Source organism: Phacochoerus africanus, chromosome 8 (genome assembly GCF_016906955.1).
Source record: "Phacochoerus africanus isolate WHEZ1 chromosome 8, ROS_Pafr_v1, whole genome shotgun sequence".
Lineage (NCBI taxonomy): Eukaryota > Metazoa > Chordata > Mammalia > Artiodactyla > Suidae > Phacochoerus > Phacochoerus africanus.
In genome coordinates this window covers 111,199,769-111,223,904 of record NC_062551.1, presented here as the reverse complement: position 1 = coordinate 111,223,904, position 24,136 = coordinate 111,199,769, and the positions used below count along the sequence as shown (strand labels likewise).

The 24,136-nt window shown below is 39.6% G+C and overlaps 1 protein-coding gene across 2 annotated transcripts in view; it reads left to right on the top strand.

The window, feature by feature from the left end:
* The window catches only part of CHST9 (carbohydrate sulfotransferase 9), a 262,670-nt gene that overhangs the window by 19,805 nt on the left and 218,729 nt on the right, over nucleotides 1-24,136 (top strand). For both annotated transcript variants that reach the window (XM_047794017.1, XM_047794016.1), the window contains exon 2: nucleotides 15,881-16,075. In XM_047794017.1, coding sequence (XP_047649973.1) covers nucleotides 15,904-16,075 — 172 coding nt within the window. In that variant the 5' untranslated portion in view covers nucleotides 15,881-15,903. The remainder of the gene's footprint in view (nucleotides 1-15,880; nucleotides 16,076-24,136) is intronic.

The following is a 24,136-nucleotide window of genomic DNA, read 5'->3' as shown; positions in this document are numbered from 1 at the left end:
ATACATGTTCAGTGTTTTGTTTTGTTTTTGCTTTTTAGGGCCGCACTCATGGCATATAGAAGTTCCCAGGCTAGGGGTTGAACAGGAGCTACAGCTGCAGGCCACAGCCACAGCAACATGGGATCCGATCCGCGTCTGCAACCTACCCACAGCTTATAGCAATGCCAGATCCCCAAACCAGTGAGCAAAGCCAGAGATCAAACCTGCATCCTCATGGATACTAGTCCAGATATGTTTCCTTTGCGCCACAGTGGGAATTCCGATGTTCAGTGTTTTTGTTGTTAAGACTATGTAAATGTTATCCACAGCTTAGCCATGCAGTTTCATCTAATTTTTTCCCTTCCTGCATTTTCTGTTTTCCTGAAATTCACAGTGACTTTCTCTTTCATTTGCTTAATGTTCTAAATTTTGATCATTGATTCAGACAAACTGTTCATCATTGCCTAAATATTCTGTCTAGATGTTCAGAAAAATCAACTAGTCTACAAGCTTTAGCTTTCTAAAAAGTTTCTCCGATGCTTCTCTCCTGCTCCAGTTTGATCTGCTCACCCTCTAAAGTTGTATACAGCTTTCATCTTTTCACCATTTGCCAGAAATTTCTCTCTGTCCTTTTCTGGACCTCCTGTTTCCTGTATCTTATTTTTACCTCTTATCTTAGTCCCTTGTTTTGTCAAGTCCTCCTGTAGCTTTTAGAGAGGTAATTAAAAAAAAAAAAAAAAGTCTGAATGACAAAAAAATTTTACCTGTTTCATTGATTGAGATGTTGATAGAATTTAGTAGCATTTAATAGAATTTTAAGTGAAAATGATTTTCCTTGAGAATTTTGAAGTCATTCTTTTTTTTTTTTTTTTTTTTTTTTTTTTTAGGGCCCTACCAGTGGCATGTGGAGGTTCCCATGCTAGGGGTCTAATTGGAACTACAGCTGCCAACCTATGCCACAGCCGCAGCAACGAGGGATCCTCCGAGCCTTGTCTGCGACCTACACCACAGCTCACGCCAACGCCAGATCCTTAACCCACTGAGCGAGGCCAGGGATGGAACCCGCAACCTCATGGTTCCTAGTCAGATTCATTTCCACTGTGCCACGATGGGAACTCCTTGAAGTCATTCTTGCTCCTTTTCCTTTTTTTTTTTTTATAGACTCCAGTGTTGCTATTGAAAAGTCTGATGTTATTCTAATTCTTGATCCTCTGGATGTGATCCACTTATTTCTCTCTGGCAACACATGGAATCTTTTCTTTATTCCTAGTTTCTGAAACGTCTATACGATGTCCCTTGGTGTGTTCATTTCATACCCATTGTGCTACATACACAGGATCCCTTTGTATCTGGAAACTCAGTGTCCTTCAATTCCCTGAAATTTTCTTGAATTCTATCACCAATGATCTCCTTCCTTTTCTCTTCTCAGTTTTCACTGCCTGGAACTTCTCTATTATTCAGATTTTGAATCTCCTAGATTGATCCCATTCCCTGGCTTTGTTTGTTTGTTTGTTTCTTGTCTGGTTTACCAACTCTTTGTTCTTCTACTCCATCTCCAAGAAGTCATCTTAATGTACCTTCCAACTTGTGTGTTGAATTTTCATTTTGGTTGTGTTTTTCATTTGCGAGAGTTTTTTGGGGGGGTTATTTTGGAGTGTTTTGCTCTCTGATTTCCTTTCTTTTTTTCCCCCCTAAATATAGGGTCCTGTCCTGTTTAATAGAACCAGTCTTTTATCTAAGTATATAAAGTTCTTTTGAATTTTTTTGTTAGTTTGGGCCTGTTATTTTCCTATTCTTTGTCCCGCTTCTCTTCTGGTTATTTGATTGCCTTTTCTCTTACCTTCCCTCTTCTGGGGAACCTAGTGTACTTTTCCTGGGTTTTGTAACATGCAGCATCTTCTTCTCGTTGGTATCTGTGGAAACAGTTTGATGTCAGCATTTCTGATCTTTTAAGTTGGTTATCACTCTTCTGCCTGCATTTCATATTCTAAAACTTTATTATTCTCTCTCTCTAGTAATCATCTCATCCCTTATGTCTTTTAATTTTTTCTCCTTTAGTTTCTTTGCTTTCATTTTAAAGGTTTTGAGAAGAGAATACATGAGTTCAATCTGCCCCTTTACTAGGTTTAACCGAATATCCTCTTCATTGATTAGTTAACTAAATTAATTAAAAGTAACCAGTACAATAATAACATTAAACGCATCACTAATTGTTCATAATTTTGTGGCATCCTTCAGGCTCACAATACTCTTTACATATTTTGTTGTATTTTCTGCTTTTTATGGAGTGTAAATTTTCAGAGTTATATATTATTCCTGCTTTGCTTTGTGGGAATCATTTCAGGCTTTCCAATGTAACTATACTTATTTCAATAACTACCTTATGGCAGTTACTTTGCTATTTTAATACAAGCACTGTTTTGTGGTGTGTTTTTTGGAAATGCCTTAAGAGCTTACTACATGATTTTTGTCAGAATATACTTTTGCCAGTTTAATTTATTTTTCTTTTTTAAACGAAGATTTGTAGATTAGCACCTTTGCTGTTTCACTTCATGTTGTTTCTCTATTAAATGGTTGCAGGCAATGCACAGATGGGCTAGAATGTGAAAGAAGAGCAAAGAGATGGAGTGTGTAGTAGAATTTAATAAATATTTTCATGAGATTGCTTGAAGCCAGCCTTGAGTGCTTGGCTCAAAAACTTTACTATCTATAAGAAACAAATCACATTCATTTTAGAATATACACATATTTCTGTTGTTTTATGGAGTTTTATGTTAGCCTTAGAATTTTACTATTTTATGGGAAGCAGTATCCTGTCTATGAGAGACATTATACAATAGCAGCATACCAGATGTATAGATAATATATAATGAAGGGGAAAAATCAATCTTCCAAATAGGTATTGACTGTCTAACTAATCATTAATAGAAATAACTACCCAACATATCTGGCATAAGGAAGCAGAATGCTCTATAAATATAATACCTTTACAAAGGTTTTATTGTTCCTATGATGAATAGAAGGAATTTAGATATAATATAATATATAGGTGACAGCATATACAAGATATTTTATCTAGGTAACATCCAATAACAATAGTAATAATAAAGTAATATGTTTTATTGTCTCACTGTAAAAATACTAATTTGAAAATATATCAAGACAATTTGTTGGATATAGAACAATGCCACATTTTTTATATAAATTATTTGTCACAGGAATTTGTTGTACTAGAAATAGTCTTATCTATTGGACATTAATTAAGTACAGATATTGCTATTTTATTGTAAAAAGGAACATTCCAAAACCAATTTGATCCATTCTGTTTTATAGTGTAGCTAACATTCTAATTTGAACTACTGTTTACTCTTAAGTGGAAAAATCAAGATGACTTCCTAACATTCTGCTGCCTGTTGCCTCTTCAGTGATGCTGGGTTATTTTTGTGTGTTTGTTGTTGGATTGTTGTTGGTCCAGTCCTAATGAGGGGCAGAATTCAATTCTCCCCAGTGACCAGCGAGGCTGAACTGCAATATTGAGCAAACTATGTTCCAGCCGTTTTATAACCTGCCCTTTTCACTTAAGAAGGTATCATGAATATTTTTCTATGGTTTTAATTATTCATCTAAAATGCCAGTGTTATGTTTATATAATAGTTAATTACATGCCAAGTTTTGTTTTTTTTGCCTTTTGAGTTCTTTTGGAAGTAAATATATTGTTTTAGGGATTTTAAAGTTCTCTCACTCTCTGTTTCTCTCTTTCACTCCTACATTATCCTGTTTTTGAATCATGTCACTTTTTTCAGACATAATGTCCCGCCAAACCCACTAGGTTTTATAATTCCATTATGTATTAGTCTATCTCCCTGATAAGCAACTTCCTCTTTTCGTTGATATGTAAAATTCATGTCCTGCTATCATTGAAACAGAAAACAAAAATTTTAATTATTGTATATTGCTTGTTTACATAGTACCCACGGTACCTCATTATTATTTCAGGTTCAAGGGTGTAGGAATAACAGTTGTATGTGCAAGAACTATCTTTCCCTCCTGTGCACTAGTAAAACACATACCCTTTTTCTTTTCTGACACTTCCTATTCGTAGTTGGAATAGAAAATTCTCGTCTTTTAATTCTTCTCCCCAAAGTCCTTTGGTCCTTTTTGCTCTTCTGTCAATAATTTCACGTTGACATAGCATCTTTTCTGGTCTCTTCTTTTTCCACTTTTGGAAGGGACCATATTTCATAGTTAACCTTCATGCCTACTATTCCTTAAATTCTTATTCTGTGTTTGTTTATTAAACAAATTTCTTGTTTACTCTCTTACATGTAATAATATCCTGTCTTAGTTTCTTAATTACATGTTCTTTATGACATGTTTTCTACTTCACTGTCCTTGCCTTCAATATTTTTTTTTAAGAAAGTCTTTCTCTTTTCCTGCCATTTGGACCGAAGGAAACCCTTAAGGCTCTAACCTGTAACCTGTTTTATTCTCCCATTTTATCTGTGAATGCCCTCAAGTTTAGCCATTAGTTTTATGGTGCAGATTCTCATAACACTACCCATCCAGTCAATCACACTTGGATTATTATATCTACTTCTGAGCCTGGCATTTAAAGAAAAGCATTAGCAAACACAAATATGTCTGGAGGAGGATGATTAAATTGATTGAATACTTCTAAACCATGTCCCATAAGGAATGGCTGAAGGAATTGTGCATATTTATTGTTTATCTTGGAGTAAAAAAGATTAAGGGTAGACAGGATAATTGTTTTCAATAATTGGAAAGTCTGTCACGGAAAGGAGAGAACAGATTTGTTATGAATTGTTCTAGAAGGCTCTACTAAAATCAACTTGTGCAAGTTATGAAGAGCGAGGTTCAAATACTCTCTGATGAGGCTCAGAGATTAAACGTCATGCCTTTTGGCTTGGCCTACAGCACCTGGCACCTGGCCTTAGTCATAATCCAGCCTAATGGATGTTTATTGATTGGGTCAAATTGGCTTGCATGGAGAGAATAAACCTTTCTAACAGTACAAAATGGACAGCCTTTTAAAATAAAAATATTTTCTTTCTTTCAACAAATACTTATTGATTAACTGCAAGGTAGCCATCCTGTACCTCTGGAATATAAAGACATCAACATTTTAATATTGCAGGTAACTTCTATGAGCCAGGCATTCCTCGGTCTGTCTTTCAGGCATCGACTTATTTCACAGTATCGACCTCACATGGTAAATGCTTTTATTCGCCCCAGTTTATTTATTTATGTATTATTATTATAATTTTCTTTTTTGGCCATCCCACAGCATATGGAGTTTCTGGGCCAGGGATCAGACCCGAGCCACAGTTGAGACTTAAGCCACACATGCGGCAACACGGGATCCTTAACCCACTGTGATGGGCCAGGGATTGGTCCATCACAGTGCTCCCAAGATGCCACCGATCCCATTGCACCACAGCAGGAACTCCTGTTATCCCCAGTTTAGATGTGAGGGAACTGAAGCACACTGGGGTTGCGCGCTAAGCTGTGTGACACAACTAGATAAGTCATCCAAGTGTGGTATGAGTCCTACGGTCAGGCTCCAGAATCTTCCTACTTAACCACTGTGATAAACTGCCTCTGGTAGTGAAAGACAGGCGGATGGGCATGCATGCAAGGACAGAAGGATTTTTGGATCAGAATATCAGCTAGTCCAACCCCTGCCCTGGGGAATTCCCTGGCCACTCACTGTCCTTTTCCTGAATGCCTGTGGTCTTCCATACCTTCTCTCCCATCTCCCCACTGCCTCCACACTCCTCCCACAATACAGACCTGACCCTTCCACTCACTTCAAACCCACCCTTGGCTCCTGGTGTGCACAGGACACATGCAATTACTCCAGATTGATGCCAAGGCCCTCTGTGGTCTGTCTCCACCTCTTGCCTCACCTCTCACTGAACTCTGCATCAGATCTTGTGTTGACATGAGCCAGTCCTGCAGATTTCTTGACTGGGGGAGATAATAGAATTATTGTGAAAATTAAATTAAACAATCAATATAAAATGCTCAAAGTGGAGCTTAGAGTGTATAACTGGTCAATAAATGTTAGCGCTATGATTTTCATTTATTTCTGATTATCTTGCTGAAATCGCTGCACCTGAAATATAGCTTATTCCTTAATTTTCTCACTGTACCTACAATTGCTTTGTAATACATTTAAAAATAGAGGGATTTTATTGGCTTTACTCCTTTATAAATTCAGAGGCAGAGTGCAGACTGTCAGGGTCCAGTCAGAGCTGTTCCTCTGTTTCTCTGCAGGTTCCTCAGCTTTGCCTTCCTCTGTGCTGCCTTGTTTTTCAGGCTGAGTTCCATCAGGGCTGCCAGAAGGCTTCCAGCAACAGCAGGAACTATGTGCTTCCTCATTCATATTTACTATGAAAGGAAATATCACATCTCATGACCGTCCAACCAAAGTGCTAAGCTTTGTTCTAATTAAATCATCTCCAAAACAGTCACTGTGGCCAGGCAAAGCCTGGATCAGTGGGTGATCCTGAAAAAGAATCGTACCCATTCTAATTCCCAGACCTTATCTGGAAAAAGGGGTTTTGCTGATGCAGTTAAGTTAAGCATCTCAAGATAAGCTCATCCTGAATTAATCTGATGAGGGAAAACCAATGACCACTATCCTTATAAAATACACAGAGGAGAAGGCTATGTGAGGCTGGAAGCAGAGATTGAAGCCACCTGAGGTCAAAAGAGGCAAAGAAGGTTCTCCCCGAGAGCCTTCAGGGGGAACGTGACCCTGACTGCTCCTTGACTTTGGCCTCTAGAACTGTGAGAAAATACATTTCTGTTGTTCTAAGACACCAAATTTGTAGTAATTTGTTATGGCAGCCACAGGAAATTAAATCCCTTTCCTGAACCAGCTATTTTGACAAGGGCCATAGGATTAATTACCCTGTTAGGATCACACTATTTTGGTCTCCTCCCTGGAGCTGGAGGCAGGGACAGTCCTTCTAAACTGTGTGACTTCCACACAGAGCAGAAGGGAGATTAGGGAGGCAGCACAGCATCCACCTGGAGATCTTTTAATTCCTCTTCTCACTTGTAACCTACCCATTTCTGTTGCTTACACCACAGTTGATCCCAATCGTGGATTGGAAGCCATCTTTTTAATTTTTAAAAATTAAAAATTTAATGCAATGTTTAAAGGTTACTTTCCATTTACAGTCATTACAATATATTGGCTGTTTTCCGCATGATGTACACCTCATCCTGGAGCCCACTTTATACCCAATAGTTTGTACTCCCCGTTACTGCTCCTTCCCCTTCTCCCCACTGTATCTATGAGTCTTCTTCTTTTTTGTTTTATTCACTAGTTTGTTGTATTTTTATATATTCCACATATAGGTGATAACATACAGTATTTCTTTTTCCCTGACTTATTTCACTTAGCACAGTGCCCTCCAAGTCCATCCATGTCACTAGAAATGGCAAAATTTCACCTTTTCATGGCTCAGTAGTACACACACACACACAAACACACACACACACACACTATATCTTTATTCATTCATCTGTTGATGGACGTTTAGGTCGTAGAAGCCATCTTTTATTTAACACTTCTTAAGTTACACTATTTATTACCTTAGTAACCAGAACTCGATCATTTCATTGGGTTGGCTGACTGACCCCTTACCCAATCTATAGTTATTACTTATTTCATCTAACATAATCCTTCACCAACAATGCCCTCAGTCATCTTAGACGTGACCATTCAAATCGACATTTCCTTGTACCATCATGGCCAAACCCCAGGGTTCCAAACAGCTTTTCAAGAACTCCTTCTATCTTCATAGGATCCTTTAATGAGATAGAATTTGGTGCTGTATGTACCTTATGTGTTACTTAACGTGGTCCTGGTGTTTCCTGACTGACACATAAATACATGCTGTAAATTCTCGTGACTGTGGTTAAACAAACGTAAAATATAACACTATTTCTCTATCATCCAGTTTAATACTTTTGACATCTTTAGAATGGGGAACAAGTAAAAATGAAAAATGAAATGAACAATCCATTCACAATAATCTGTATGGGTCTTTTTATTTTTCCTTTCTTTAATACAAACAAATGTTGTGAGCACCTTTGATTGTAATCTTATGCAGTCTTTGAAAAGACTATTGTTGCAAAAAATGAAAAACAAAACAAAATCGATAGAATGTAAAATATGAGTTTAAAACTTTTGGAGTTCCCGTTGTGGTGCAGTGATTAACGAATCCGACTAGGAACCATGAGGTTTCGGGTTCAATCCCTGGCCTTGCTCAGTGGGTTAACGATCCAGCGTTGCCATGAGCTGTGGTGTAGGTTGCAGACGTGGCTTGGATCCTGCGTTGCTGTGGCTCTGGCGTAGGCCAGTGGCTGCAGCTCAGATTCAACCCCTAGCCTGGGAACCTCCATATGCCTCGGGAGTGGCCCAAGAAATAGCAAAAAGACAAAAACAAAACAAAACAAAACAAAAACCACAACTTTTTCTTCTAAAACAAAGTATATCAGGGCAAAGCCTTGTCTTGTTAAAAACTTTAATTAAAATTTAATTAAACAGCTAAAAGTAGAAGGTACCTGTTAAATTACACAGGAAATCAAAGCAACAAAATGCATTAGGAAGCACCTACAAATTAGTGTCTAGTAAAGGAATATGTTTCTGTGTTCTGTATGACAAAACACATTGAACAATGGAACTATTACAAGAATAGACCATGAAACAATAGGCCTGAGAAACCATGGGAAAACTATTTGAAAAGATCACTATTATTCTACCCATTCATAGGAATTCCACAAACTTTCTTTCTTTAAAATGTTATTTTGTAATAGTAATATACTATGTTCATTTTCTTTGCTGCTAATACAAATTATAGCAAATTTAGTGGCTTAAGTAGCACAAATGCATTATCTTACAGGTCTGTGAGTGGAAAGTCTGACACAGCTAATTAACACTAAAGACAGAAATTGATAAAATACCAGTAAGTTTAATTGATTACTTAGTAATTAATAATAAATATATCTTTAACACGATTGAAATTAAATAGAAAACCTCAAGAATGAGCCGGGTGAGGAAGCACTGTTCATTGAATAAAGCATGCTAAAATTCTTGTGAAACTGAAAACTTAATTAGAAAAAAATGTTGTTAAGGAGGTTGTTTAAAAAAAAAAAAATGGGAGTTCCCGTCGTGGCGCAGTGGTTAACGAATCCGACTAGGAACCATGAGGTTGCGGGTTCGGTCCCTTCCCTTGCTCAGTGGGTTAACGATCCGGCATTGCCGTGAGCTGTGGTGTAGGTTGCAGACGTGGCTCGGATCCCGCGTTGCTGTGGCTCTGGCGTAGGCCGGTGGCTACAGCTCCGATTGGACCCCTAGCCTGGGAACCTCCATATGCCGCGGGAGCGGCCCAAGAAATAGCAACAACAACAACAATAACAACAACAACAAAAAAAGACAAAAAAAAATGAAAGTACTACCAAGCTACAGAAATGAAATCTATAAATTCCAAGAAAAAAAGAAGAATAGAGATAATTCAGTTTAGTTTAGGAAACTAAAGAATAAGAAGGAGAAAATAGGGCTTTCCCTTTGTGTCTCAGCAGTTGAAGAACCCAACTAAGATCCATGAGGATGCAGGTTCAATCCCTGGCCTCGCTCAGTGGGTTAAGGATCTGGCATTGTCGTGAGCTGTGGTGTAGGTTGCAGATGCGGCTCGGATCCCGAGTTGCTGTGGTTGTGGCAGAGGCTGGAAGCTGTAACTCTGTTTTGATGCCTAGCCTGGGAACTTCCGTATACCTCAGGTGCGGCCCTAAAAAGCAGGAAAAAAAAAAAAAAGGAGAAAATACATTTTAAAAATAAATGAAACAAATTTATGATAATTTAAATTACAAAATATTTAAAATTGACAATGAAAATACTACATGTGAAAACATGATATGCCACAAAAGTAGTTTTGGAGGAAATTACTGGATTTACATAAATGGGTTTTATGAAAAAGATCTAACATATATGAATTAATTTTCAATTGAAAAAGTTTGGAAAAAACCAATAGAAACTAAACCAACACAAACTAAAGAAAAAATATAGAGTGAAGGAATACATAAAGATAAGAGAAGAAATCAATAAACAGAGAATCAAAAAACAACAGAGAGGAGTTACAACATACTTTTGAATAAAAGAGACAACACTCTAACAAGAATGTGCCAAGAAAATCAGAGAAAAGGTACAAATACATGTATTGAGGAAGGAAAGGGGGCTGTATTTACAATGAAATGATGAAAGAGATGCTTAAGCTCTTAAGAATAGTCTGTGGACAACTCTGTGCTTATAAAATTGGACATTAAAAGGAAGTGATCTTTGTCTCAAAAAAGTAAAAGGAAGGAACAAATAACCATTAAAATCAAATCAGTAATCAGATTCATTGTCCATTCCTTGAAGACAGGCCCAGATATTTGTACCAACATACATGGGAACTTGAGGAGTTCCCTGGTGGCATAGTGGGTCAGGGATCTGGTGTTGTCACTGCTGTGGCTCTAGGAACTGCCATGACTGGGTTTCAGTCCCTGCCCGGGAACTTCCGTGTGCTGTAGGCACGGCTGAAAAAACCCAAAACCAAAGCTAACAAACAAAAAACCCATACATAGGAACATGAACCATAACAAAATCAGCATTAAAAAATCAGTAGTTAAATAATAAACTACTTTGTAAACTGCTTTGTAGTTTTCCATGTGAAATGAAGAGCCTACAACGTACACAAAAGTACATTCTAGGTGGATTCCAATTCTAATTATGAAGCAAACTCTAAAGCCTTTGAAAGGAAATGTGAAAGGATAATTGTATTGTCGAAGGTGAGGAACATTATCTTAGGAACTTTTCAAGAACACAAATGGAACTTGATGTTGCCCATCTCTGCTGACCCCTCCCTGCCCTGTGGTTTAGGAGGCTCATGAAATGTGCTCCATCAAAAAGCTCTCTAGGAGTCCCCATCGTGGTGCAGTGGTTAACGAATCCGACTAAGAACCATGAGGTTGTGGGTTCGATCCCTGGCCTCGCTCAGCGGGTTAAGGATCCGGCGTTGCCGTGAGCTGTGGTGTAGGTCGCAGATGCGGCTCGGATCCCGTGTTGCTGTCGCCCTGGTGTAGGCTGACGGCTACAGCTCCGATTCGACCCCTAGCCTGGGAACCTCCATATGCTGTGGGAGCGGCCCAAGAAATGGCCAAAAAAAAGCTCTCTAATCCTCAGGCCTCAGTTGGGTTTGCCAGATGGATCACTGACAGCAAGTTTCAGGACAGGAGGAGATGGAGGATGGGATGGTGGTTCTTCTGGTTCCCTTAACACCTGGCGACCGTGTGTTGTCTGTGTCCTAGCGTCCCTGTACGACAGGTCACAGCTCCCGTCAGCCCTCTGCCTGCCCCCCCTTTCCCCCTCTCCCAGCTCAGGAATAGCTCTCTGCTTCCTGCCTTCGCTTCCAGGAGGGTTGACTGCCCTGGAGGACAGCTCTGCTCCTTGTTGGCTGCCCCAAACCCTGAACACATCTTGCTAAAATGTCCCTTTACTGGACTCTCTGAAATTTCATGACTTTGAATACATCACGTGTTTTCTTTCCAGACCTAGCTGATACATCAACAAGGGAAAGAATGATAAAAATTGATTTTATTTTTATTTTATCTTATTTTTGCTTTTTGTCTTTTTTATGGCCATGCCCATGGCCTGTGGAAGTTCCCAGGCTAGGGGTCAAATCGGAGCTATAGCTGTCAGCCTACACCACAGTCACAGCAATGCCAGATCTGAGCCGCATCTGCTACCTACACCACAGCTCACGGCAACACTGGATCCTTAACCTACTGAATGAGGCTAGGGATCAAATGCGCATCCTTATGGATACTGGTCTGGTTCCTTAACCCCTGAACCACGATGGTGACTGCTAAAAATTGATTTTAAACTTCTGCATAATAAAACAACCTCACCACCAGCAAAGGAAAGGAGGGAAGGAGGGATGGAGGGAGAAGGCAGGCAGGAGGAAAGAAGTCTCAGGCAGATTTTTGTAAAATGTGAAATGTAAAAAAAAGAAGTAATAAGAATTGCCATCCAATAAGAAATAATAATGAGATATAAATAGGAAATTCATAAAAGAAGAAACTAGAATAGCAAAGTAGCAAAACAAAATCCCAAGGTATTATAAATTTTCCATCCCTGCACAACTTCTGAGCCTCATTCCATCTCTTCCAGCCTCCTGGGCAGCTCCAGGTTGAGAAAAGCCTGGGGAATAAGCATCTGGGCAGTCGGGACAGAGGACTCCATCTTTGGGCTTGCTTGGGAATGACAGCAATGAGGCCATGGCTGGAGAGGGTGCAGAGGAAGAAGTTACGGGATAGAGAGGTTCAGAATAAGACCCAGCCGCGTTTCACAGTAGCCTGGAAGAGATGGAGGCGAGAGTGAGGACTCTTATTCCTTCAACATGGAGGCAAAGAAGTGTGGATAGGGCCAGATGATGGTAAACTTTAGGAGGGATGGGTAGTAACTTGAGGGACTTTGATGGTCTCTTTGCTTAGAGAATAGGAAAGAGATGGAGCACAGTGCAGCTCCTGTGGGAGAGGCAGAAGGCAAGGACTGCAGAGGTCCTGCTGAGGCTCAGGGCAGGGACAGGTGGTCCCCAGACTCTGTGGTTCTTCTACACCAGACTGCATGATGAGGTCCAGATTGACCTTTCCAAAATTTCCTAACTCCCTCCTTAAAATCATAGGCTTCTGCCAGACTGGACAACTCAAAATTTCCTCTTAAATAGATTGCCTCCATCTAGTCATCTTATCACTAGACAAGTCCCAGAATGCTTCTGTTGGTAGCCATGGTTATATGAAAGAGTACTTTTTAAGTCATTGGAAAAGAGATAATGGGTAAATCCATAGAGTATGTGAGTAGAAACAAATACATATTTTTAATAAAGTCGCATAGGCCCTTTCAGTATTTTAATAGTCTATCTTTCTCCATTTGAAGCTCAGGACTAAGGATTTACAAGTATAACCTTTTAATTCATTACCTTTTTTTGATTGAGCTCCAAATTCAGTCCAATGCAACCCACTGTGGAGTACCTGTTAGGCTCAAGGTACTGTGTATGAGTGAGGGGAGGAAGGATTGTACGAAATTCGGGAAGCCTTTGACCGTGGAAATATTGTATAATGCTTGTACATAAAATAGCATTATTCCAAGTAATTTCAGTCTCCAGTAGTCTGCACTTTTTCCGCAGGCATGGAGGTGGATGTGTGATCTCCAAATAGGTGTGTTTTCCCATCACAGCTGACCTTCAGGTTTGCTTAAAGCAATACTGCTGCTCCTAGTACCTCACCTTTGTTTAATGAGAGCCATTTCCTAATGCCAATGTTGGGTTAATGGACTGAGATGGGAGAAAATCAAACGTATCTCTCCGTTTTACACCAGATTGCCTTTCTGCCTTGTGGCTTTAATCACTCAGTTCTACTCACATCTGCCATAATAACAATTATGGGTTTTCTACTGGCTTCTTCCCCAGGAGGCTATGTCAGGGTATAGCAACATCTCCTGAAGAAAGGAAGAGCAAATTCTTCATCTTTTTCCAGCATCGTAGGTAATAATTTTCCCCTGCAAACCCCCAAGGAGAGCTTCTTTTTGGCTTTCACACCCACCATTCCCACAGGTCTTTGGCTCCGTTCTGATTTATGAGTTTTCGTCTGTCCTCTTTCTTCGGAGATAAGTTTTTAATTATGCAGACAGATTGTAGAAGTCTCTTTTTTCCTTGTAAACAACTATTTCTTTGTTAGTAGTAGATTTTGTTTAACTGGTTTCCTCCTATGAGTGTTCCTGTTGACTCAGGAATCATGTCTGTACATTAAGTGTAGCATCAAGGAAGGAGGAAACTGGCTCCTTTGGGTAGTCTTCTTGAGGGATTCAGTCTTGGAACACCTCAAATTGCAAACCTCCCTCGGGAACTGTTCTTGGCTGTGTGTGTTTGGAAAGCCCATAATATTTCAGTTTTGAATCAATATAAGAGCAGAGTATCACCTACCAATAAGCACTATGGTAAGACTCTGAGAGTTCTGATACTCTAACTTCTACCTAAAAACGTCCTCTACTACGGAAATCAAGAAAATGCTTGAAATCCTCAAAAGCATCTGTGAAAACACAAATCAGTGCCCCTTCCTCAAGGGACTCAGAGGTGGGTTTGAGAAAGCTCCTTAGGTAGTGCTGACAGTCAGTGCTCTGACTCTGGCCCCTTCTGTGTGATGATTAAATTACGAAGGAAAAATGTAATTATGGTGTGCCTTTTTTTGTTGTTCTGTGCAAACGCGTTTAGCTATTTGGTGGATTTCCTTTTTCTTAAGCAGATCATTCTGCCATACCCACATCTAATTCTGACCTCCTAGGTTACTTTTGAAGCCCAGCATCTGCATGAAAATTGATTTCGCCAAAAGTAGCTAAATATTTATTATCTTTCACCAGCCTAGCAATCTCCCACAGCACTTTTTAACTTTTACCTGGCATCTCACCCAACGCCTCTTAAAAAGGCGCAATCAGTATTCTTTTGGAAGTCTTGGAGGCATATTTGGAGAGCAAGGAGAGAGAATTTTTAGACACTGCAATGTGTGATGTCCTCACACTGAGAAACTATTTACTCAGCTCATCCAAAGCCGGGGTGTAATCTGTGGCTGAGGAACACAGCCAAGGTCTTTGACCAGCCTTAGACACAAAGCCATGACCTTGGCCTCTTTAGCTGGGCTGCTAACTGTGTGAGCTCACCATGCAAGCCCCTGCATATCTGTAGGACAGTTCCTAGGGGGCAGGGCTTCTTGGGTTTCAGTGAGGGTCCCTAAACATACTGATATTTTATGCAAGATTTTGTGTGTGTTTATATTTTTCTAAAGAGAGCGTTTATATTTCATCAAATTCTCAAAAGTAGGTGGAGCTTAAAAATAATATAAGGTTGGAGTTCCCGTCATGGCGCAGTGGTTAACGAATCCGACTAGGAACCATGAGGTTGCGGGTTCGGTCCCTGCCCTTGCTCAGTGGGTTAACGATCCGGCGTTGCTGTGAGCTGTGGTGTAGGTTGCAGACGCGGCTCGGATCCCGCGTTGCTGTGGCTCTGGCGTAGGCCGGTGGCTACAGCTCCGATTCAACCCCTAGCCTGGGAACCTCCATATGCCGCGGGAGCGGCCCAAGAAATAGCAACAACAACAACAACAACAATAATAATAATATAAGGTTAAGATTCCACTAAATTAGGTCATTCTGAAACAACTTCATTTCAGTCTTTCTAGTAAAGTAACTCATGACTGAAGTGGATTTCTGTAAGCCAAGGTAGATTTCACTATTCCTCTGTTATTATGGGAGAGGCCCTTGAACTCTGACCTTTGTAATACTTATCCTTTTATGCTTTTGAGGGACTTTAAGTGTACTCTAAGTTGGAGAAACCTATTACTTCTAAAGGAGAGAGAAATAAGAGTTTAAACCCTTTGTTTTTGAATTTCATGTATTTTTAAAACACGAAGTCATTTCTTCCGCCCTTTATCCTAAGAATGTGTTTTTCAAAGCCCCTTCTTCAACAACCATTTTAAGGTAACCTCAACCTCGCTTTACAAAAAGGAGAGCTGAAGTCTGGGCCTGCTGGCCCTAATTAGATATTAGGCTGTTACTTATTAACTGTAGGATAGCACATTCCTTAGATAAGATAAAGGTAAAGATAGAAAATTGCCATTTAAGAGGCATCAGCTGCAGTCTCTTCCCTCTTCAGAGTGTTTAAGTTCATGGAAATCCTCAGGACTGTTGATACACTGCATATTTATGCTGTATTTGGGAAGAAACATCATCAGCGAAGTCCAGTGTGGAGTTTTTGTAAAATTCTCGGTTATTTCACAGAAAGAGTGCTTCAGAGAAACAGGATGGCAGTGCTGTGGAAAACCAAGCCAGGAGGTCTTCAGAAACGAGGAGAGGTGCAGCCGTCTGATGTGGTCATGAACCCCAAACAGGTCTTCTTCTCAGTGCTGATATTTGGGGCAGCAGGGCTGCTCCTCTTCATGTATTTGCAAGTCTGGATTGAAGAACAACACACAGGTAATGCCTCAACTTTCTTTTTGTCCCCTCTCTTTAATTATAATGGTCACTTGCTGTTAGATGAGCTGTGCTGTTTCTAGATATATAGATAGTCAGATGCAAACTAAAAGCCCCAGCTCCTAAAAGAAGAGATGGTCCTGAGTTTCTGGTGAGCATTTGCTTGGTCCCTTAGAACAACACTTGGGATTTTTGTCATCTTGGAGGGAGGAGCCCTTTAGCCCTTTGGCACAGCAAAGACCACTTATAGAGAATGTGTCTACTCAGCTGTGTAGCATTCATCCTGCCTTTGATGTGTCCACTAAGCATTGAGCACAAGCCTAAAAAGAGCTGCATATACTGCATATTCTTCCTTTGAATTCCTTTTTTTTTTTTTTAATGTTAGAATGGTGTTAGCAATGGGACTTACTTTTTTTTTTTTTTTTTTCCCACTGTACAGCAAGGGGGTCAGGTTATCCTTGCATGTATACATTACAATTACATTTTTCCCCCAGCCTTTCTTCTGTTGCAACATGAGTATCTAGACAAAGTTCTCAATGCTATTCAGCAGGATCTCCTTGTAAATCTATTCTAAGTTGTGTCTGATAAGCCCAAGCTCCCGATCCCTCCCACTCCCTCCCCCTCCCATCAGGCAGCCACAAGTCTCTTCTCCAAGTCCATGATTTTCTTTTCTGAGGAAATGTTCATTTGCGCTGGATATTAGATTCCAGTTATAAGTGATACCATATGGTATTTGTCTTTGTCTTTCTGGCTCATTTCACTCAGGATGAGATTCTCTAGCTCCATCCATGCTGCTGCAAATGGCATTATGTCATTCTTTTTTATGGCTGAGTAGTATTCCATTGTGTGTATATACCACATCTTTCGAATCCAATCCTCTGTCGATGGACATTTGGGTTGTTTCCATGTCCTGGCTATTGTGAATAGTGCTGCAATGAACATGCGGGTGCACGTGTCTCTTTTAAGTAGAGTTTTGTCCGGATAGATGCCCAAGAGTGGGATTGTGGGGTCATATGGAAGTTCTATGCATAGATTTCTAAGGTATCTCCAAACTGTTCTCCATAGTGGCTGTACCCGTTTCCATTCCCACCAGCAGTGCAGGAGGGTTCCCTTTTCTCCACACCCCCTCCAGCACTTGTTATTTGTGGATTTATTAATGATGGCCATTCTGACTGGTGTGAGGTGATATCTCATGGTAGTTTTGATTTGCATTTCTCTTATGACCAGCGATGTTGAGCATTTTTTCATGTGTTTGTTGGCCATCTGTATATCTTCTTTGGAGAAATGTCTATTCAGGTCTTTGGCCCATTTTTCCATTGATTGATTGGCTTTTTTGCTGTTGGGTTGTATAAGTTATTTATATATTCTAGAGATTAAGCCCTTGTCGGTTGCATCATTTGAAACTATTTTCTCCCATTCTGTAAGTTGTCTTTTTGTTTTCTTTTGGGTTTCCTTTGCTGTGCAAAAGCTTTTCAGTTTGATGAGGTCCCATGGGTTTATTTTTGCTCTAATTTCTATTGCTTTGGGAGACTGACCTGAGAAAATATTCCTGATGTTGATGTCAGAGAGTGTTTTGCCTATGTTTTCTTCTAGGAGTTTGATGGTGTCCTGTCGTATATTTAAGTCTTTCAGCCATTTGGAGTTTATTTGTGTGCATGGTGTGAGGGTGTGTTCTCGTTTCATTGCTTTGCATGCAGCTGTCCAGGTTTCCCAGCAATGCCTGCTGAATAGACTTTCTTTTTCCCATTTGATGTTGTTGCCTCCCTTGTCAAAGATTAATTGACCATAGGTGTCAGGGTTTATTTCCGGGTTCTCTATTCTGTTCCATTGGTCTGTCAGTCTGTTTTGATACCAGTACCACACTGTTTGGATGACTGTGGCTTTGTAGTATTTCTTGAAGTCTGGGAGAGTGATGCCTCCTGCTTGGTTTTTGTTTCTCAGGATTGCTTTGGCGATTCTGGATCTTTTGTGGTTCCATAGAAATGTTTGGATTGTTTGTTCTAGTTCTGTGAAAAATGTCCTGGGTCATTTGATAGGGATTGCATTGAATCTGTAGATTGCTTTGGGTAGTATGGCCATTTTTCCAATATTGATTTTCCCAATCCAGGAACATGGAATCTCTTTCCATTTCTTTACATCTTCTTTGATTTCTTTGCTTAAAGTTTTATAGTTCTCGGCATATAGGTCCTTTATATATGGGACCTCCTTGGTCAGGTGTATTCCGAGGTATTTGATTTTTGTGAGGTGCAATTTTAAAAAGTATTGTATTTTTGTATTCCTTTTCTAAGATTTCATTGCTGGTATACAGAAATGCAACTGACTTCTGAATGTTCATCTTATATCCTGCTACTTTGCTGAATTTATTCATCAGTTCCAGTAGTTTTGGGGTTGAGTCCTTAGGGTTTTCTATGTATAGTATCATGTCCTCTGCATACAGTGACAGTTTGATCTCTTCTCTTCCTATATGGATGCCTTTTATTTCTTTTGTTTGTCTAATTGCTGTGGCTAGGACTTCCAACACTAGGTTGAAGAGCAGTGGTGAGAGTGGGCATTCCTGTCTTGTTCCAGATTTGAGTGAGAAGGCTTTCAGTTTTTCCCCATTGAGGATTATATTTGCTGTGGGTTTCTCATAAATGGCTTTGCTTATATTCAGGAATGTTCCCTCTCTACCCACTTTGGCGAGGGTCTTGATCATGAATGGATGTTGGACTTTGTCAAATGCTTTTTCTGTGTCTATTGAGATGATCATATGATTTTTGACTTTTTTTTTGTTAATGTGGTGTATGATGCTGATTGATTTGCATCTGTTGAACCATCCTTGTGACCCTGGGATGAACCCACCCTGGTCATGGTGTATAATTTTTTTGGTGTGTTGTTGGATTCGGTTGGCTAAGATTTTGTTGAGAATTTTTGCGTCTATATTCATCAATGATATTGGGCGATAGTTTTCTTTTTTGGTGGTATCTCTGTCTGGTTTTGGAATGAGGGTGATGGTGGCATCCTAGAATGTCTTTGGGAGTATTCCTTCTTCTTCAACCTTTTGAAAGAGTTTAAGGAGGATGGGCACCAATTCCTCTTTATATGTTTGATAAAATTGAATTCCTTTTTAATTTTTTTGTTGATATTCCAGTTAGTGTAGAAATTCTTTGATACTGTTATGTAAAGCAAGGGTTGGCAAAACTTTTCAATAAAAAAACCCAAAATATTGTAGGCTTGGCAGGCCATATCATCTCCCTCACAACTATTCAGCTCTACTAATGGATTGCAAAAGTGGCAAAAGATTATGTGCAAACAGATCAGGGTGTGTTCTAATTAAACTTTATTTACAAAAGCAGATTGGTCCATGAGCAGTCATGTGTTGCTGCCTACTCTATTTATGCTGTACTTTCATCATTCAGTTCATAATTGCTGCACATCAGAGACACTCAGTTACTGACAAAATGGATTATGTTTATAATGATTAAAGAAAATGTTTTAGATCATAGAAACATATATACATAGGTGTTGTAAAATTTGGTTGTTTTCCACTGGTAGAAGTAGCTTATGCCTTATGACTGTTAAGAAAAATATAGTAAAAATAGAATAATTTCTTGTTTCTAGTTGTAGCCCATTTTCTAATTATTCTAGATATAAAGCCCTTAAGAATCTACTCTCGAAGATAATCCCATACTAAGTCATCAATAGGCTCATTTTAGAAATTGTTTCCACTTTTAAATTCCTTTCCTTGATTTAGCCTCATAGACACTTTGGAGTTATTTAATTTATATAGGAGCCCTTGTGAAAAGAGGTTGCATATAATTATTTTCTAGAGAACATGTAACATACTGTCAAAATGTATTCTTAATTCCTGCTACAATTTATGGAAACAATATTTTCTAAGTTTTCCATATTACTGTAATATTTTATCATAACAACTTAACACTATTGAATGAAACCATCTGCAATAAAATATATAGGCTAATTCCTCCTGCAATGTAATTCCTAGCATAGATCTTGCCACATAGTAAGTCTTCAGCCCGTGTTTGTTGAACAAGTGAATAGATTAAAAACTCACTGCAGGCTATAGACTGGGACACAGCAAAGGAGGAAGAATGAAGGAGATCTCATTGTTGGGAGGTTGCTAATCTTTGCTAATACAGTCTCATAACAAATTTCTCAAGAAAAATATCGCAGCAAAGATCCAATACATAAAAGAAAATATACTCATATATTTACAGACTAAAGGGAAAATGCTGACTTAGTCTGTCAGTAAGAAACCACATGATAGAAGAAACAGTCAAGTCATATAATAACTTGAAATAATACAAAGCAGTTTACAAAGTGTGTCCACAGACATTAACAGCTACAATTTATCACATGCTTAATAAATGCCAAATGTTTACATGTATTTTCTCTTATCCTACTGATAACTCACCAGGTGTAATATTCTAAGTTTGTAGATAAGGAAACTGAGGCTCAGGTAGATAAGGAAGTTGTCCAAGGGCCACAGCTGTAGGCGTACGTGCAGAGGGAGAGCTGGGATTCAAACCCAGGTTGTGCCTCTCTGAAGTCCATGCCTCTACCTTTCACACTGCTTTTTTGAGGGGGAAAGGTGAGTATTATGACTCCCTAGAGCACAGATGAAGCAACTGAGACTTTTTTTAGGGCTGCACCTGCAGCATGTGTAAGTTCCCAGGCTAGGGGTCGAATCAGAGCTGCAGCTACCGGCCTGTGCTACAGCCACAGCAGTGCAGGATCTGAGCCATGTCTGTAACCTATACCACAACTCACGGCAACGCTAGATCCTTAAGCCACTGAAGAAGTTCAGGGATCAAACCTGCATCCTCATGGATACTATGTGGGTTCATAGCTCCTGAGCTACAACGGGAACTCTGCAACTGAGACTTTAAGTTGAAACTTTAAGTGACTAGCCCAAAGATACAAAACTAAGAGTTTTCAAAGTATGACCTATGCTTAAGACCCCCTATGCCTTGAGAGCCTTCAGAGAGCCTCCTAACTAAAAAAGTAGGTAAGAAAAACATGGAATACATACCATAGCATTAGTACAGATGTTTTAAATTTACTGATTTGGTAAACCTAAGCTATTTTCACAAATTCGTGGATGTATAATCTCTTCTGCAAATTGGATTCTTAAGTTCATCCAAGTTGGGAAATTATTCTCCAAGTGAAGATGGGCTTTTTAAAACATTTAGCCATTTATTCTCTTATTTTTTATTTGTGATTTGCTCGAAGTACTTTCTCAGATTCTCAGTAGATCCTAAATGAATTATGTATTATCTCACCATCTACTCATGACAGTGAGCATAAATGTTAGAAACAGGATTCCTTTAGACAATTATTTTTCTGAAGACAATTTTTGTTATTCTTCAGTAAGACTTCCATCTGGAGTTTTGTTTTAAACTAGTGTCCTTGGTTGGAATTCTGTAGTTTTCTAGGTAGGCAGGAATCTATGTATTTTGTATGTGTTTCATATAACACCAGGAGCAGGAGTTCCTATTGTGGCTTAGCGGTAACAAACCTGACTAGCATCTGTGAGGACACAGATTTGATCCCTGGCTTTGCTCAGTGGGTTAAGGATCCGGTGTTGCCAGGAGCTGAGGTATAGGTCACAGACATGGCTCAGATCTGGTGTTGCTGTGGCTGTGGTGTAGGCCGGCAGCTGCAGCTCCGATTCAACCCCTAGCCTGGGAACTCCCATATGCTGCATGTGTGGCCCTAAAAAGACAAAAAGACAAAAATAAATAAATAACATCAGGAGCACCAGGCATTTTTAAAGGCGGTATTTTCTAAATCAGAAAATATCTGACTGTGTGCTTTGACATTAAGTTAAAAATTGGAAAATCTGAGTGTTGGACACCTTAGAACTGTTACTCCCAGAACGTTAGAAGATGTTTTGGTTCTAGAGATCCTAAGTAGAGCAGATTTTAAAACTCTGGATGGTTTAATCTCATATACATTTCAGTTATATGTAAGAATTTTTAGGTTCTTTTAATATCTTCTTTCTTTTGAGGCTTTTAAAATCTAGTAAGAGATGGACCATTTTCTCTTCTTCCTAGTTTTCCTGGGCTCCTTCTCATTAAAATAAAATGCTTTAGAAGTATATAAAAAAAACCCTTAAATGTGCTCTAATATTGCTAGTGAAAGATTATGAATTACACAAGAGTTTTTTGAAAGTGAAGAAGAATATGTGACAGAGAAATTAAAATCTGTCCATTTATACAAAGAGAGTTTCATCTTTCAATACCATCATCAATTAAATTATATGTTTCTGGAGTTCTCCTGTGGTGCAAGAGGTTAAGGCTCTGGTGTTGTCAGTGGAGCAGCTGGGGTCGCTGTTATGGAACCAGTTTGATCCCTGGCCCAGGAACTTCCATATACAGTGGGCAAGGCCAAAAAAACAAACAAATAAAAAATACGCATTTTTGTGCTAATTTTCGTTATGTGGATATATGATTGTGAATTTTATTTTGCGCAACTTTTTTTCTTAGTTGTTAAGAGTACAAGCTTTATGTTCAGAGGAATCTTGAAAATCCCAGATCTCCTCGATAGCTATGTCTCCCTGGGCAAGTCACTTAGCCTCTCTAAGCCTCAGGTTCCTCATCTGTAAAATGGGGATAATGTTTTCCAGCTAGAGATGCAGTGAGGATCAAAGGAGCTACTCCCTACAAAGCACTTAGCCTGGTGCCTGGCAAGTATTAGTGCCCAGTGAATGTGAACCTACCCTTGTCCAGGCAGTGGTGAGGAGCAGCTGAAGACTTGCTTTTTCTGAGTTACCCCCATTAAGACTCAGACACAATTCAGGAAAACAATCCCATGCTTGTGCCTTGGAGGATTAAGATGGAAAAAAAAGGCTCAGTTCCATCTCTGGTTAAAATAGTTGGGAGGATCAAACTGGCATAGAGACAGGGTGCTTCACAGTTTAGACGCTGGAGGGAGAGTGATAGGGTTGAATGGCAGAGAGGAGAATCTATGTCCAGGAGGGTCTCGGGTCTGTATAGGCTGCCTATGGGCAGGGTACTCTTTCATCTAACAGCATTTTTGAAGATTTAACCATCGGAGGTACCAAACACAGTTGTGATTATGGAGATATGATGGGTTTACAAGGAGACGATAGTCTCATGGATTGTAAGGGAGAAAACAGTCTTGAATCCAGGCCAAGGCTTTGGTCCAGAAGAACAGTCCATTGTGACAGGAAGAAGACAAGCCCTCCATCGTGAGGCAAAATAATGAATTGGGACCAGGAGAAAGAGTCCAGTCAACTGTCAGTGGTGGAATTGCTGACCAGAAAAAAGTGTTTAGGAGTGGCATAGGGGTGGGGACAGAGGACCAGAACAGAGCAGAACAGATACGTTCATGGGAAAGATGCAGTAATGGGGGCCATCTTAGGATAAATCACCATGATGGCTCGTTTTTTCCCCAGCTACTGTTGAAATTTGCAGTTGGGCACTCTTTCTCTAGGTGGACTCTTACTGTTAAAGACAACAAAGACCGAAAGGTGCGGCACGTAATTGTTTTGTATGTGCAATAAGACAGGATTGAGATCCCATCCTAACAGCATCAGAATCTCGGCTTTAGGAAAAAAAAAAAATTGCAAGATTACCTCATACGCTGCCTATTTTCTAAAAACATAAATGTGATTACATGACTCCTCTGTTCAAAACTATTCAGTGACCTCTCATTCCCTTTAGCAAAAACTTCTGCTCCATAGCCACACTTTCATTCCCTCACCAGCGTTTCCAGCTCCATCTCTTTTTCTCTACCAAGTCGAGCCTTTGGCTTACTCAGCACAAACACTGTCAGAAGCTGGGATGTTCTCCTCCCAGTTCTCACCCATCAGGGCATAGCTCAGATGTCACCTACTGCACCCCACAATCCATCCATCTGCCTCCCCACCACCTTACTTATTTCCATGGGAGAAATGATCATAATTAACAATGACCTTGCTTAATTATCTTTTGATTTAATTATTAATTGTCTGCATCCATTAACTGTTGTGCAATCTCCACGCGGAATAGAGGTCTTGTCTGTCTCACCTTGGTGTCTTCATGTCACAGCATAGAACAT